We start from the raw sequence: 15,197 nt of genomic DNA on the forward strand, positions 1-15,197 counted from the left end.
AGGCCACTGGTTAATCCATTTCAAGTGCAAATATTATTTCACAGTTAATTGCCCCCAGCAAGATCAGTCCACTGACCAAATTTGTCTGTAGGTTAAACAAGAGACATTCAAATAAAGCATTTGAATTAGTGACCTTGTAAAGATATAGGACCCCGCTGTTAAAATATGGTTTGTTTTCCTGTATTAGTTTCACTCAGTAAAAAAAAAAAAAAAAAGTACAAAAAGTGGCCATTATATGACAGTGGGATCCTTTAGGCGGGGTCAGTCATGAAAGGTTTGCTATATTCTGAACTAAAAATCTGAACCAATTATGTTTGCAAATAGAAATGTTCTAGGAAGGGCACAGGAGTTGTTTTATCACAAGCTACTATGGAACACCACATGGAAAGAGGAGTAAACCACAGATTCTGTCCCACAATTTCAAACTCCTACCAGTACAAACCTTGTTACATTTTTTTTTTTTTTGTCTTTTTTCGTCTCTGAAGAGCTTTTAAAATACTGCTGGGGCCTTGTCCTGCTTTCCTCCGTAAGAGAGAGAGGAGTCGCCATAGGACGATCGCACACCAGTTAAAGTGCATTATCTTCCCTGCTTGCCTACTCCTCCTCCTCCGTTCCTGCTCACTTGGCAGGGCTAGGACACGCCACAGAACATTAACCCTATGGCTGCAGTCCAGTTTTTCCGTCCACTTGCAAAGCAGAGGTCAAGAGACTACAGAGATAAATCTGAGACACCGTCAGTGATCAGAAACAAAGGCATTTAAGGGATCCGCACGATGCAGATTGAGCACTGGATGACCACTGCATCTTGTATAGACCAGACACATACCTAGATGCACCAAGCCGTGATTTTATTTTCCACAGGAGGGTTCCCACTATCATGGGGGGTGGTAACCACTGTGATAGTGGGCCCATTCCCTGAAAAACATCACAGCTGTATGGCGCATTGTTCTGTCTGGCGGAAAAAACACCGCGGGACAAAACAATGCAGCTAGCAGCCACTTAGGCAGCCTCAGCCTCAAGGGACCACCATTGTCTTAAAGGGCAGATGGCAGAAAAAATGCCCGACAAGAGTGAGTTGAGTGGTGGGGTCTAGGCTGACCACTGACTCAGCCCAGGCCTGCCATGTGAGGCAGCCCCGACACTCAAACGGTTAAAAAAATATATTGACTGCCACGTGTGGCAATGGCCCCCACCCCCAACCCTGTCTTCAATAACCTCCATGTCCTGTCCGCCCCGCTTCCCATTGCAAATTCTGCCGCCAGGGTTCTCCCCACCCAGCCAAATAGAACCCCAAAATCATTGAGGGGGTATAGTGTCCCCTCCCCCAAATGTATTAAAGAAAGCATTGGTGGTGCGGGTTGCCCCTTGCACCCACTTCCCGCACCCCCAAAACTTCAAAGATTTGTTTCCTCAATGGGGAGCAGGGTTCTCTCCTTCCCTGGGCTCAGGCAGCACCACTTTTTCACATGGACTGGGCAAGGTCAGGTCAGCACAGGCCCCACTGCAGAAACTTCTATTCATTTTTGAAGGTTTGGGAGTGCGGGGGGGGGGGGGGGGGCACTATACCCCCTAATTTGGGGGAAGCTTGGCGGCACAATTTTCAGTGGGAAGGAGGGATGGGGGACATGGCCGTTACTGAAGACAAGGATCGGAGGGCGAGGGGAGCCGTCGCCGCACTTTTCAATCTATTTTTCAACTTTTTGGGTGTCAAATGGCCGCCCTAGGTTGAGCCGGGGAGGGGGGGGGGGTCAGCCTTGACCCCTGCTCACCTTGTTTGCTGCAGTACCTTTTTTTTTTTTTTGGACTTGCATAGCCCTGGGGCGTCGACGTTACATTTAACAATTTTCCCAGGAGGTGTTATTTTATCGCAGCAGCCCGCTTTCTTGATCCGCTGCGATAAAATATGAACATGAAATTGACTGATAACGACCTGCTTTGAATGCATTTGCACTGTTCATGCACGCAAATCTCAGGCAGACAGGTCATTGTAATGGGGAGGAGAACCTGGGCAGGGCCATGCAAAATAATCACTTATAATCGCACAATATTGCCTCAATAGTGCTCTATCATGCAATAAATGGTGTCTGTAGCGCAATACATGCTGTTTAACATGCATTAGAGCACTGCCATGGCTTGATGCATCCCCCAGTTAAGTTCCTTATGAACTTCTTACTGCAGCTCACTCGAATGTGCATGCTCCAGTTATATTAAAACGAAATACTGACAAAAAAGAAAAAAAGCATGTTAGGACTGGAATACAAATGATGCAATTTATACTGTATGTACAGTTTTCACAACAATACAAAATGTCAAGATAGAAAAAAAAAAATAACCTATAAAACTTCCACGGCACAATGTTTCTGCAAAAGCACCGTCCCCTTTGCAGATTGCTGTCAGTGACATTTCATTACCAAACTGAATGCGAATCCTTCACCGTACCATGAACTTTCCCAGGACTCGCTCCTCCGTGCTCTCGTAGAGATTCATGAACTCAGACAGGCGGCCAAGGGTTTTCTTTTGAAAGCAATAAAAGACCACGCTGGCCAGTCTGGAGCTGGTTATATCTGCAGCAGGCTTCTCATAGAAGTGGGTGATCCTGACAGGGGACAAACAATACGGCTTGTGAGCCAGGAAACAACTCAGCATCACTGCTATGGTAAAAACAGGCATACCGGAGCTCCTGCCAGCAAGAAAAGGTCTCCGTATTTGATTATCATTTTATTCCCCCCCCCCCCCCCCCCCCCGCCCTTCCCCAAAACAAAGAATGGCATCTGCTGATTTCCATACCTGTGGCTCTCTGGACACACTTCTACTATCCCTCGAGATAAGGTGCTTTCCCCTTCTTCCATCTCGTAGTAAATAGCCAGCTCGCCCTTCTGCAATAATTTGTTAAACAAAACATTTCATTAGAAAACAAAGACGGCGGTATTCCAGTCGCATGGAGGAGGGAAGCCAAGCAGGCTCCTACAGTGCTAGTGACTGGCCGATGAGCGGCAGTGGGAAAAGCAGACAACGTGGCAGGTGAACAAAAGAGGCAAGGGGACAAAATAATGCTCATTTTGCAACATGCACTCTTTGAAATGCCAGAATGTAGCAATAAATGACTTGCCTGGACATGGAACTTATCACCAAAGGTCTTCTCCTAGAGCGGTAAATAATCGAGCGAAATAAATATGAGATGTGACAAATCAAGGCTTTCTGTCTTACCTTTAATTGAAAGAATTTGAGAACCTGGGCTATGTCAAAATTCTGATCCGCGCAAAGCATATCGCCAGCAATCTGAGGGAAAGAAGAGGGAAATCAGATTGCAAACACGGGGCACTGTTGTACATCAGAGGGACGCGAGCCTTAGCAGGACACGGTACAAGACCACTCACTTCCCAGCCATTCGTCCTCACAGCCTGACCCGTGCTGCTTTAGGGAGAGGCATTTTTCAACCATCACCCAGTCGCCAACACGCATTGCCAAAATTCCTACCAACATCAGATCTCTTATGCTAATGCTAAGCAAACCATAGCACTAAATCAAGTATGCAGGGCAAGATGAAGACATTGTAACATACAGGGTCATATTCAAAAGCCATTTAGACGGATATTAAAAGATTTATGTGGCTAGAATTTAGGCGCATGAGTCGGGGGCATCCGAGGCGGGTGGGAAGTGTTTCGGGGAGGAGTAGAGTTAGCCACATAAGTTAACCGGCTAACTCTGATATTCGGGATTAGCCACTTAGCGTGCGGTTAACGTTGGTCATGCTGCTGACCTGTCCTAAAGTTAGCCTCATAAACATATCCGGCAAACTTTAAGATAGCTGAATATACCCTTCTAGTTAGCCAGAGAGAGTTTTATCTGGCTAACTGAATATTACCCCCCTAGTAAATAGCAGATAACGATAAAAATGATCCATCCAGTCTGCCCAACAAGGTGTTTAGGGTTGTAACTGCCACTCCATGTGGGTTACCCTAAGGGCAAGGAGGCACCATCCACACTGTAAAACAAGAGATGGCCAAACCTTCTCCTCCCCTACTTTTATTTATTCGTTTCTTCGTGCAGTGCACTACGGCGCCAGCCATAGAAACACTGGTAGGGACTGTAAGGCTGAATAGTTGGTGTGGATGGGCAAACAAGACAGGCCAAGTAGTCTTTTTCTGCTGTCACGTTCTATGTTTCCAGACACAAGAGTGGGACTGCCCCTACCCAACCGCCATCATGAGTGAACCTGAATACATTTTGTTGGAGTAATGTATACATCCAGATGGTGAAACAATACGTTTACTGTAAGATGCACCCAGAAGGATCCCTGGAATGCACCACTGGCTGGCTGTAATTGCAGCTCCTGTGCAGGTTACCCCCCATGCAGAAATATTTCATCAAATGTTACGATAGGAAATAGGACCGGTGCTTTTTAATATCATTCATAGATAATCTGTAAAAGTGAAAGGGGAGATCAAATCTGCAAACAACACAAAATTATTTCAAGTTGTTAAATCACAAGTGAATTGCGATAAATTGCAGAAGGATCTTACGAGACTGGTCTTCCAAATGACAGATGAAATTTTAATGTGGACAAGTACAAAGTGATGCACATGGGAAAAGTAATCCAAACTGTAGTAACATGATATTAGGGTCCATACCAGGAGACACTACCCAGGAAAAAGATCTAGGCATCGTGGACAATATGTTGAAATGCTCAGGTCAATGTGTGGCAGTGGTCAAAAAAATGCAAACAGAATGTTAGGAATTATTAGGAAAGGAACAGAGAATAAAATGGAAAATATCATAATACTTCTGTATTGCTGCATAGTGTGACCACATCTAGAGCACCGTGTGCAATTCTGGCGTCTGCATCTCAAAAAAGATATAGCGGAACTGAAAAAGGTTCAGAGAAGGGCAACCAATATGATTTAGGAATGAAACAGTTCACCTCTGAGGAAAGACTAAAAAGAGGTTAAGGATCTTCAGTTTGGAGAAGACAGCCAAAACATGACAGAAATCTATAAAATCTGGAGCAGAACGGGTAAATGAAAATCAGTTGTTTACTCTTTCAAAAAAATACAGACTAAGGGACAATCCATGAAGTTACTAAGCAGCACATTTAAAACAAGTCGGAGAAAATACTTTTTCACTCAACATACAATTAAACTCTGGAATTCACTGTCAAAGGATGTGGTTAAGGAAGTAAGTGTAGCTGGGTTTGAAAAAAGGTTTGGAGCTCCTGAAGGAAAAGTCCATAAATTCTTATTAAGAAAGTAGACTTGAGGAAAGCCACTGCCTATCTCTAGACATAAGCAATATGAAATCTATCTGCTATTTGGGATCCTGCCAGGTTCTTGAGACCTGGACTGGCCCCTGCTGGAAACCGGATCCTGGACCCTTGGCCTGACCCAGTATGGTAGCTTCTATGTTTTTTTCTTCTTATGTTATCCTAATTCTTCACTTCCATCCTCTAGCCACCTGGGATCCTCTTTCTTTATCCCACTCCCTTTTGAATTCTGTTACCATTCTTATCGTCACCACATCTTCTAGGAGGGCATTCCAGTCATCTGCCACCCTTTCCATGAAAATGTATTTTCTGACATTGTTCCTGGTGCTTCTAATTCTACAGTCTCCTTTCCACTGGAAAGGGTTTGATGCTTGGGCATTATTAATACCTTTCAGGTATTTAAACGTTTGTATTCTATCCCCCCCCCCCCCCCCCCCCCCGTCTCTCCTCTCGGGTATATATATATATTTAGTTCTTTCAGTCTTTTCTCATATGGGAGATGTGGATATTTCAGAAAACAGGAAACAGCCTTTAGCTCTGCCAGGTAGAAGCAGCAAGTACAACGCTGGTAACTCTGCTTCCCCAGCAAGGAGCAGAGGGAAATTGGATTCAAACGGCATCCAACGAGGGCCCTGACTTTTACGGTCTGGGAAACTGATAAGCGTGGGGGTATCCTGCACGGCGCGGCAGATACCACCACAGGCTTGCTGGGCGGATCATTTGGTCCTTTTCTGCCGTCATTTCTATGTTTCTGTGGCACAGTGGCAATGGGCACTGCTAAGCAAGACTCCAACTCCACATTAAAGAATATCTACTGTATAAACCCCCTCCTGACATGCTTTTGATGTGGGAGGGGCCCTCAGCTACAGTTCTTTAAATCATCTGCCTTCTAGACTATTTACTGTACACAGCAGATGTCCTTTAAAGTGTGAATTCTTTTCTAATCATTCCCAAAATGATTTGTCTTTACTTCTGCTGGGCACATCGCAAGGTGACCTAAGGTTCAATCAGGTAAACGTATCCCTAAGACCGAAACACAAGAGTCGGATGGTAGATAAAGAGCGGAAAACTTCATCCTGTTACAATGCCATGGACCCCAGTTCATCTCTGGCTTTCCCTTTACAACGTAAGGATCCTAAACGGACAATTTTCAAAAGAATTGGTCAGTGCCGAAATTAGGTCCCCCAAATTTAGAGAGATTTTCATCTAACCTTTCCGCCGAAAATTCTCTTAAAATTCTGTCACCTAAAGCTTAGGCCTGCAATTCATTTACCTAGATTTAGGAACCTAACTTAGGTGCCTGCTGCTGAAAATCAATGCCAAACTTTTTTTTCTCTGCCCTAACTCCACCCCTCATAATCACTGACGTTTTAGGTATCGAAATTTAGGGAACAAATTAGTTGCCAACTTCCCACATTAGGCACCTAAAGCCTTTGCAAATTGATCCCTCTTAGCCTATCCTATGCTTTCTACACCAGATTGCATCAGAAGCTAGCTTTCTCTAGTTGTATTGTGCTAAAGGACAGCGGATCAGAAGATATCTAGATGTACGTGTAGGAACAGTCCCACAGAAAAGTGAAACACTGGGCACTGATTGATAACCTAACATTGCATGGCGTTACGAAAACTGAGCCACACATGTTTGTAGTTTAGGACTGCTTGAAGAAAGAAACCCTTACTATGCATGCCTGCGTTCGGCACGTTATATATTCGTGGCCCCTACCTCAAATTCCTCAGTACAAAAGGAAGCAAATGCTCAACGATATATCTAACCCCAACCCAAGAGGCGTATCCAGACTGCCACTGTTGGATATCCATGGGGCATATTCCAGGATGTATGCAGACGTTGAGTTGCCTTGTAAATACTAGTTCTTTATTTACCTTTTATATGATCTTCTCTCTCTCTGCTGTTCTATGCATAACCATATTGCTGAGCAATAGTTTTGTTTTCTTTATTATATTTTTACCAGAACCCTTTTGTATTACAATACTGTTTTATATAGTAAACTTTTCTACTGATCTCCTGTGTCTGTGTTATCTGTTTCCCCACACGACTTACTATCAGTATAGCAGGAACCTGGCCATCACGCTGGTAAAGATTTCTTCTTATCGCTGCTGGAGACCCAGAGCCTGCAAACCATGACCTCAGCTCCCCAATCCCACTCAGTTCAATTCCAATTTAAATCATCCCTCACAGCAATGAGGCAGAAGATGCTCCGTACGCACCACCATGACATCGTCGTTTAACTTCCTGCTGGAGATGACCAGGTGCAGGTCCGCCACGGCACCCAGCCTCGTCTCGTAGGTGGTGGTGCCGTCGTTAATGATATTCTCCACCGGAAAATCGTTAGCCGTTGCCCAGCGCTCATAGTGCTTGTACCTGAAAATTCACACAAATCCCGCAATTTCTTAGATAAACAGGGCTTTTTAGAAAGTTTCTGCCTTTCCGTTACTGAAATCTTGGGCCGGGCGCGCAGTCTAGCTTGACTTTCACACGACATGAGCCCAGAGAGTCCCCCTGTATTAGACAGATTAATAGGGCTTACTTGTCTGCGTTGGTGACCAGGAACACGTCACTGAAAAGTTGCCTCCTGAAAGCATAATGACAAGAATAAAGCAAGTAAGGAAAGAACTGCAGAGCATTCTGTACGAGTGCTTTTCTCCCAAAAGCACAGGTTTTCTGGGAAAACATTATTTTGGTTTTAGCTTTAAAAAAGATGCTCCTATCTTCAACAATTTGGTTGCTGTAAGTTAAAATAAGGGTAACCTGCACGGAGCGGCAGTTATTACCCCTTAACAGAAGGCATGGGGATTACTACCCTTAAGTAATTAGCCTTGATGGTTTGGATGCAACTGCTAAAAGAAAAAAAAATAAAGAGGCTAGCGGTGCAAATTCAAAATATCAAACGACAACATATGCACCAAACCTTTTCAAAATCTCACCATCTGTATGGATACTTTTCATTTATTTATTTAAGAAGGAAAAGGCTTCAGATGCCAAGACTGTGAAGCCTCACTGTCTCGTGCCTCTGTGCAAGACAGAGTTGTTCGTCTACCCTCCATCAATCTGTGGCGTCATCTATGCAATATTAGAGCATTTCCATGAATCTAGGGGCAAATTAGGGAGAAATAACTATGGATTGGTGCGGAAAACCCAAGTTTTCACTTTTGTTTTTCCAAATAAAAGCAAGGTAATTGGTTTCTTGTCCAACATGCGCAGGCTCATCCTTCTACAGCATTGGAGCTGCTATGGAAAATAGTCTAGCTCTGAGCCGAGACCGCCAAACCTCACGCAGCAAAGGGAAGCTTAAAAATAAAAAAGCTCTGGCTTTACCTAAGCTCCCCGCTTGGCCTGTACCATGTCAGTGTACCTTTAAAATATGGGGTGGGTGGGTTGGGGAAGTTACTTCACAGTACCTGAAAGGTAAGGGTAAGGAGCTAAAACTGGGCTCTTGCTGCAGCGGGTAACCAGTGTAAACTGTGGAGCAATGGTAAGGCCCCAGAGCTCCTTGGACACCCCGCAGGAGCACTCGCTGCAGAGCTCTGTCTGAGCTGCAGCCTGCAAACAGTCCTTGCAGACAAACCCACATACCAAACACTGCCATAAAAAAAAAAAAAAGATATAATTGCGATGGAGAAGGTACAGAGAAGGGCTACCAAAATGATAAAGGGGAATGAAACAGCTCCCCTATGAGGAAAGGCTGAAGAGGTTAGGCCTTTTCAGCTTGGAGAAGAGATGACTGAGGGGGGATATGATAGAGATGTTTAAAATGATGAGAGGTCTAGAACGGGTAGATGTGAATCGGTTATTTACTCTTTCGGATAGTAGAAAGACTAGGGGGCACTCCATGAAGTTAGCATGGGGCACATTTAAAACTAATCGGAGAAAGTTCTTTTTTACTCAACGCACAATTAAACTCTGGAATTTGTTGCCAGAGGATGTGGTTAGTGCAGTTAGTGTAGCGGTGTTTAAAAAAGGATTGGATATGTTCTTGGAGGAGAAGTCCATTACCTGCTATTAAGTTCACTTAGAGAATAGCCACTGCCATTAGTAATGGTTACATGGAATAGACTTAGTTTTTGGGTACTTGCCAGGTTCTTATGGCCTGGATTGGCCACTGTTGGAAACAGGATGCTGGGCTTGATGGACCCTTGGTCTGACCCAGTATGGCATTTTCTTATGTTCTTATAATCGATCTGCGAGATGACACGCGCAGACATCACTGTTTTTAGGGTCTTTACATTAAAAAAAAAAAAAAAGGTTGGGGGTGCAGCTGCCTTACCAGTCTGAGCTTTAAATATGCTAAGTGTGCCACTGTAGTATCCTGTGAGACCAGGCAAAGATGAGACCAGTTTGAATCCCCTCAGGGTTTTTGGCTTCTGAAACCGGAAGTGAGCTCTCCACTGAATGCAGTTTAAGGAGCCCTGGAGCGTCAGCCGCACCCATTTGCACTACCTCTGTTTCTTGGCTGTTTTAAAGACTAACTTGCTCTTTAAAGAGCCAGGAAATGATTTCCACAAGGCAGTTGCTATGCCCAGCAGTCTCGTCACAGCATCCAGATCCTTGGTCATCGGATGTGGTCAGCATATACGTGGTTAATAAAGCCAAAGCACCGAATGACTAATCCTCTCCAGAAGATGCTTACAACCGCTAAAGGTGATTGGGAAGAGTGCGCCACTGCCAATTTCTCTGGGGGTGGAGAGGATCTCATTAAACTGCACCGATCTGATCCCTTCCCGGCAGGAATGAGGCGAGCCACCCGGTCACCCTGCCACTCCCGTTTACTGACCTTACATCCTTTACTTACGTATTGACAGCCTTCCACCAGAAATCCAGGATTTTCTTCCCTCCCACGCCAGGCAAGAGGGCTTTCGGGACTCCTTCTAAAAAAGTATACAGCCCGGTCAAATCATTCTGAAAGATAACACAGGTACGCTTTATGGTTCCGTTTGACAAGGTGGACTCTGGTTCTTTATTTTTGGGAATTTTTCTATTCAATTCCCCAACCTACTCCATTAATTGCTAATCAGCAACATTACCGGTTTTTGACAATTTATACATATAGTAAACAAACAAACAGGCAAACCACCCACCGCCAACAGCCCGTGTGGGATCCCAAAGTCAGAATAGCATATGACCCAATTAAAACTGTCAGAACTTCTAAATATTTACATTTCCGGGCAGGACCACCACAAATGAAAGAGCGAACCAATAGCCCCACACCTCCTCCAACATTGACCACTGCAGGAGGGATATAATTTTTGCAAACGTTGTGAAGTCAAATGCCATTTGTGTAGCAGTTTATGTCCATTCTCCACCAGTGCAGAAGAGACAGAGCCGCCATCTCTGGATATGAAGCACGGATCCCACATCCTTCATTTTAGTCTGGGGAGCCTTATTTAACAAGGAGTACAATTTGGATATCGCCCCCCTTTATCTTGGAAGCTTGCTCACAGTATCCCTCGAGCACGGGTTTCCCCTTTCACTTCTTTTGTGTTCATAAAGTGCTTGAATTGCGCCTGCGCAAAGTAATCTGAATTTTGAGATGGAATACCTCTTCGCTGGGTCTTGGAAATCCAGCACTGTCTGCTCCGTCCATATCTGTTCCAATCGTTCTTACCCCTTAATTTCCCACGTGTGAAAGACCCCATGCTCCTGGCCCGCTGGAAACGCACTTTTGTATCCAATGGGGGTTCTGTAGTAACATTCTCTACTACCTAACATATTCTTCTATTTAGCCTGGACTGATAAAGTGAAACGCATACAAGGAAAGATTCGGTCTTTATTCCACCCCTGGTTCCCTTTTAAGCAAAAGATATTTTGAACCAGGATTGTTCCCAGCAAACTTTGTTCAATGTCCACCCATTACTTTTTTTTTTTTTTTTAATGGCACCCCCACCACCGCTTTCAATTGTGAAGCTACAAAATATTTTGTAACATTTGGCACTCCCAGCCCTCCCTCCAGCTTGGACCTATATAGAACATTCTTTGCTCCCTCCAAGGTCTTCTCTTCCAAATAAAAGCAAAAATCTTCTTAAAGATTTTTATCTGGGATGCTATTGCTATAAGGTAATGCCTGAAAAGGATAACATATTCTAGGCAAAATATTCAGTTTTACTGTGGCCACGCTACCTAGCCATGATATCATGTGTCTAGCCCATTTATCTAAATCCTGTAGCAAAGAACTCATTAATGTAATATAATTAAGCCGATAAAGATTGCTATAATCAGATCCCACATCTCTCAGCTTCACCATGTTCCATTTAAATGGAAACCACTCTCTCATAGATTGACCTAGAGACTCCCCCAGAAAGATGTTCCTAAATAACTGTTATCTCCTCCACTGATGTTTTTGAAGACAATTCTGGTTTTGACAGGGTAAACATAATATCATTTGCATATAGTGATATCTTATAGTGCCCCTCCCCTACTAAAATACCCAGAACAGCAGATGATTTCCTAATAATTTCTACCACCGGCTTTATTCTCAGGGCAAACAGTAAAGGAGATAAGGGACATTGTGCCTCTGTGCAAGATGAAGTTGATAGTCTCCCCTCCATCAATCTTTAAACATGCCTCGGGGTGCCTATATACCGTATTTTTTGCTCCATAAGACGCACTTTTTTTCCCCCAAAAGTGTGGGGGGGGGGGGGGAATGTCTGTGTCTTATGGAGCAAATATAAAAAAGTTCCCCCAAGTTATTTATCCAAGTTTTTCTCCCTGTTCATTGTAAGACAATCTTATGTCATTGTTTGTTTGTTGTTAGAATGTAAACCGAAGTGATTAGTAACTCTGTTACCTGAACATCGGTATATAAAAGTGATAGATAGATAGATAAATAAATAAATAAACAAACAAATAAAACCTAAAAATCTAACTACAACCCCCCACCCTCCTGACCCCCCAAGACCTGCCAAAAGTCCCTGGTGGTCCAGGAGCAGTCCGGGAGCGATCTCCTGCACTTGGGCCGAGGCTACCAGTAATCAAAATGGCACCGACGGCCCTTTGCCCTTACTATGTCACAGGGGCCGACCAATGGCACCGGTAGCCCCTGTAACATAGTAAGAGCAAAGGGCCATCAGGAGGGTGGGAGGGTTGTTAATTAATTTAAAGGGTTGGGATGGGGGGTTTCCCACAGAAAGAGAAAGATAAAAGTTTTCTGATCTGGGGAGTGGACCGAAATGGCCCTCCCCAGACCCGAAAACAAAATGGGGACAAAAAAAATGTTATGCACTCCCCAAATTTGCTCCATAAGACGCACAGACGCCCGGGGACAAAGCCGGTTTAGCACACAATTATTTTTTTTTTTAAATTTTCCCCCTCTGAATCCTAGGTGAGTCTTGTGGTCAGGTGCGTCTTATGGAGCGAAAAATACGGTAACTCCTTAACCCTCTGCTGGAAATGCCCTCCCACCCCCACCTTTCCCATCACCCGAAAAAGGAAAGGCCAGTGCACCCTGTTAAAGGCTTTCTTGGTACAGACTGTGAATATTATTGATGGTATTTTTCCTTTCTTTGCAACATGTATTAACTTTATAACCTGACGCACATTGTACAAGGTCATTCACCCCCTGATCTGAATGAATAATGCTAGAAATCACTGTTCTTAATCGCTATGCCAAAATCTTACCTAACAACTTATCAGCCAATATCAATGATCAATATAGATCTGAACAATAGCATTATCCCCGCTACATTATCTGCCTTCAATAACTCTCCCCCATCTCGAAGATAATTAAGCTCTTCACTAAGGGCAAAGTCAGCTAAGCTCAGAATTTCTTGTAAAACATAGATGTAAATCCATCTGTCCCAGGTGCTTTGCCTGGCTTTAAATCCTTAATTACCCCAACACCTCCAGCGAGGTAATAGGCCGTCCCAAAGCTTCCCCCACCTCCGGACTCAGTGAGGGCATATCAGTTTTGCTCAAATATCCATCAATAGCCTCCTCCGTTATATTCATACCTCCAATATACAGCTCCTTGTAAAACTGTATAAATCTTGATCTTATGGCCTCACCATCCACTGCCAGCCTCCCATTCCTATCTTTAATCTTTATATTGAATATTCTTGTCTTTTAGTTTATGAGCCCAAAGTTTACCTACTTTGTCTCCTGACTCATAGTAAGTCGGTTTTACCAAATCTAACTGGTAAACAATATCATCTGCCTCTACATACTTTATGTTGGATGAATTTCATCTTGCCTATCAACTGGCGATGCAGGCGTCTCTCGTGCTTGGCCTCAAACTGCTAAGGTTTGTAACAACGATTGCTTTAACTTTCTCTTCTCTTTTTTCTTATGGGATGCCAAAGCTATCAACTTTCCACATACCACTGCCTTAAGTCAATCCTAAAGAACCAATGGCAATATCTCTTCATTATCATTAAGCTCTAAATATTCTTCAATACTGTTTTGAATCTGTTGGCACAACTATCTCTCAGCAAACTATCATTCAATTTCTAAAAATGTTGCCTATGTACCATATGCCACCACATCAGAACATGGTCCAATCAAGTGATGTTCCCACTATCAGCCCCCTTGGTATGAGCAGCCATAGCTTTTTCCACTAAAACATAATCTGCCACAAGAAAAAAAGAGTAAGAGTAGCATATTTTCCAGATATCAATCAATTCCCATTTATCCATCAATCATTTAAGATGTGCTCTGTCTAACTTAGAGGACATTCCACACACATACACACACACCCGGAACTGTCTTGTGCAGGGATTCTGGGCAAATTGAAATCCCTACCAAAAATTAACTGCCCCCCATTAAAATTCAACAACTGATTGTCCATATCCTCCAGAATCTCCTTCTGACTGGTGTTTGGGCAATAAATATTAACCAGTATACATCTCCCGTTATTAATATCCAATTGTGCAATGATAAATCTCCCAACCTCATCTCGATACACCACTACCATTTGGTATCAACAAATCATTGGATAGAAAAATGCCCACCCCTCCATATCTATTTCCCGGTGTGTTAGATGTCAATAACACAAGAGGATACTGTTTAGAATGCACTAAATGTTCATCCCTTCTTGTATGAAAGCAACTGATGATTTCAGGGATGATTGTTCCTGAAACATAAGTTGACATTTAAGAGGTAAATTCAATCTTTTCGCATTGAGGGACACATATCTAATACTAGCCACTGATTATCTCCACCATCCATCTAGCCTCATAAAACTTCCCCTCCCATAACATCATTCACCTTACCCCCAATGAACCTCTGCCTCAAACATCTGACTACCAGGTCCCCATACCACCCATAGCCTTCCCACCCCTATCAAATCCCCCATCTCATAGTCCACTGTCTATATAGAAGACTCCTACTTCTCAGAGGAATGAGTACTCCTTTCCCTTCCCACATACTGAAAATGTTATATAACAAAACACTTTTCTAAGCATTATTTTACATTGTAACAACAGATTATCTTGCATGACTCAACAAAATACAACCTTAACATTGCATAAAGACAGTGAACAAAAATTTCACATCTCAGCTTGCATTTCCCTTAACATTTCAAGGGAACCTACGTTGATACTACAGCAAGCACCATATTAGCAAGCTACTAACTCCCATCTTCTTCACTCCAGTTAGGATGATAGCAGTCACTGATCTTTATAGGAAGTGTTTGAAGGCTGCGATATGGAATCTCCCAAATTCCTGCATAGCCTGTGGCCTCCTTCGCCTATTCGCTGCCACTTAGGCTTCTCAATCGCTGAAGACCAGGTATTTTGATTCCAAGTTACAGGCACTGCAAGACCCGTCACTCTCAAAATGACTAGTTACTCCACTGATCGTGAATGCGAACCCATTTGGATATGGCCAGCGATACCTGATATTTTCTCATTGCAGCAGGGTAGTAACAGCATGCAGTTCCCTGAGGTTTCCGAAGCATGAATGGTGAGAGATCACTGTAGATGGCAATAT

At 43.6% G+C, this 15,197-nt stretch overlaps 1 protein-coding gene across 12 annotated transcripts in view; it reads right to left on the reverse strand.

Annotated features, from left to right (window-relative positions):
- LOC115074374 (probable glucuronokinase 2) overlaps positions 1–15,197 on the reverse strand; it is a 49,589-nt gene that overhangs the window by 22,248 nt on the left and 12,144 nt on the right. For 10 of the 12 annotated variants that reach the window (XR_003852228.1, XM_029573772.1, XM_029573762.1 and 7 more), the window contains exons 2-7: positions 10,069–10,175; positions 7,807–7,851; positions 7,487–7,640; positions 3,208–3,279; positions 2,788–2,876; positions 2,440–2,596 (exon numbers count right to left, since the gene is read on the reverse strand). Coding sequence is in view for 11 of the 12 variants with exons in the window: in XM_029573762.1 (XP_029429622.1) it covers positions 2,440–2,596; positions 2,788–2,876; positions 3,208–3,279; positions 7,487–7,640; positions 7,807–7,851; positions 10,069–10,175 (624 nt within the window). In the remaining variant the exon portion in view is untranslated. The remainder of the gene's footprint in view (positions 1–2,439; positions 2,597–2,787; positions 2,877–3,207; positions 3,280–7,486; positions 7,641–7,806; positions 7,852–10,068; positions 10,176–15,197) is intronic. The other 2 variants (XM_029573763.1, XM_029573767.1) reach the window with 1 other exon arrangement.

The sequence above is a fragment of the Rhinatrema bivittatum genome, chromosome 12 (genome assembly GCF_901001135.1).
Source record: "Rhinatrema bivittatum chromosome 12, aRhiBiv1.1, whole genome shotgun sequence".
NCBI classification, from domain to species: domain Eukaryota; kingdom Metazoa; phylum Chordata; class Amphibia; order Gymnophiona; family Rhinatrematidae; genus Rhinatrema; species Rhinatrema bivittatum.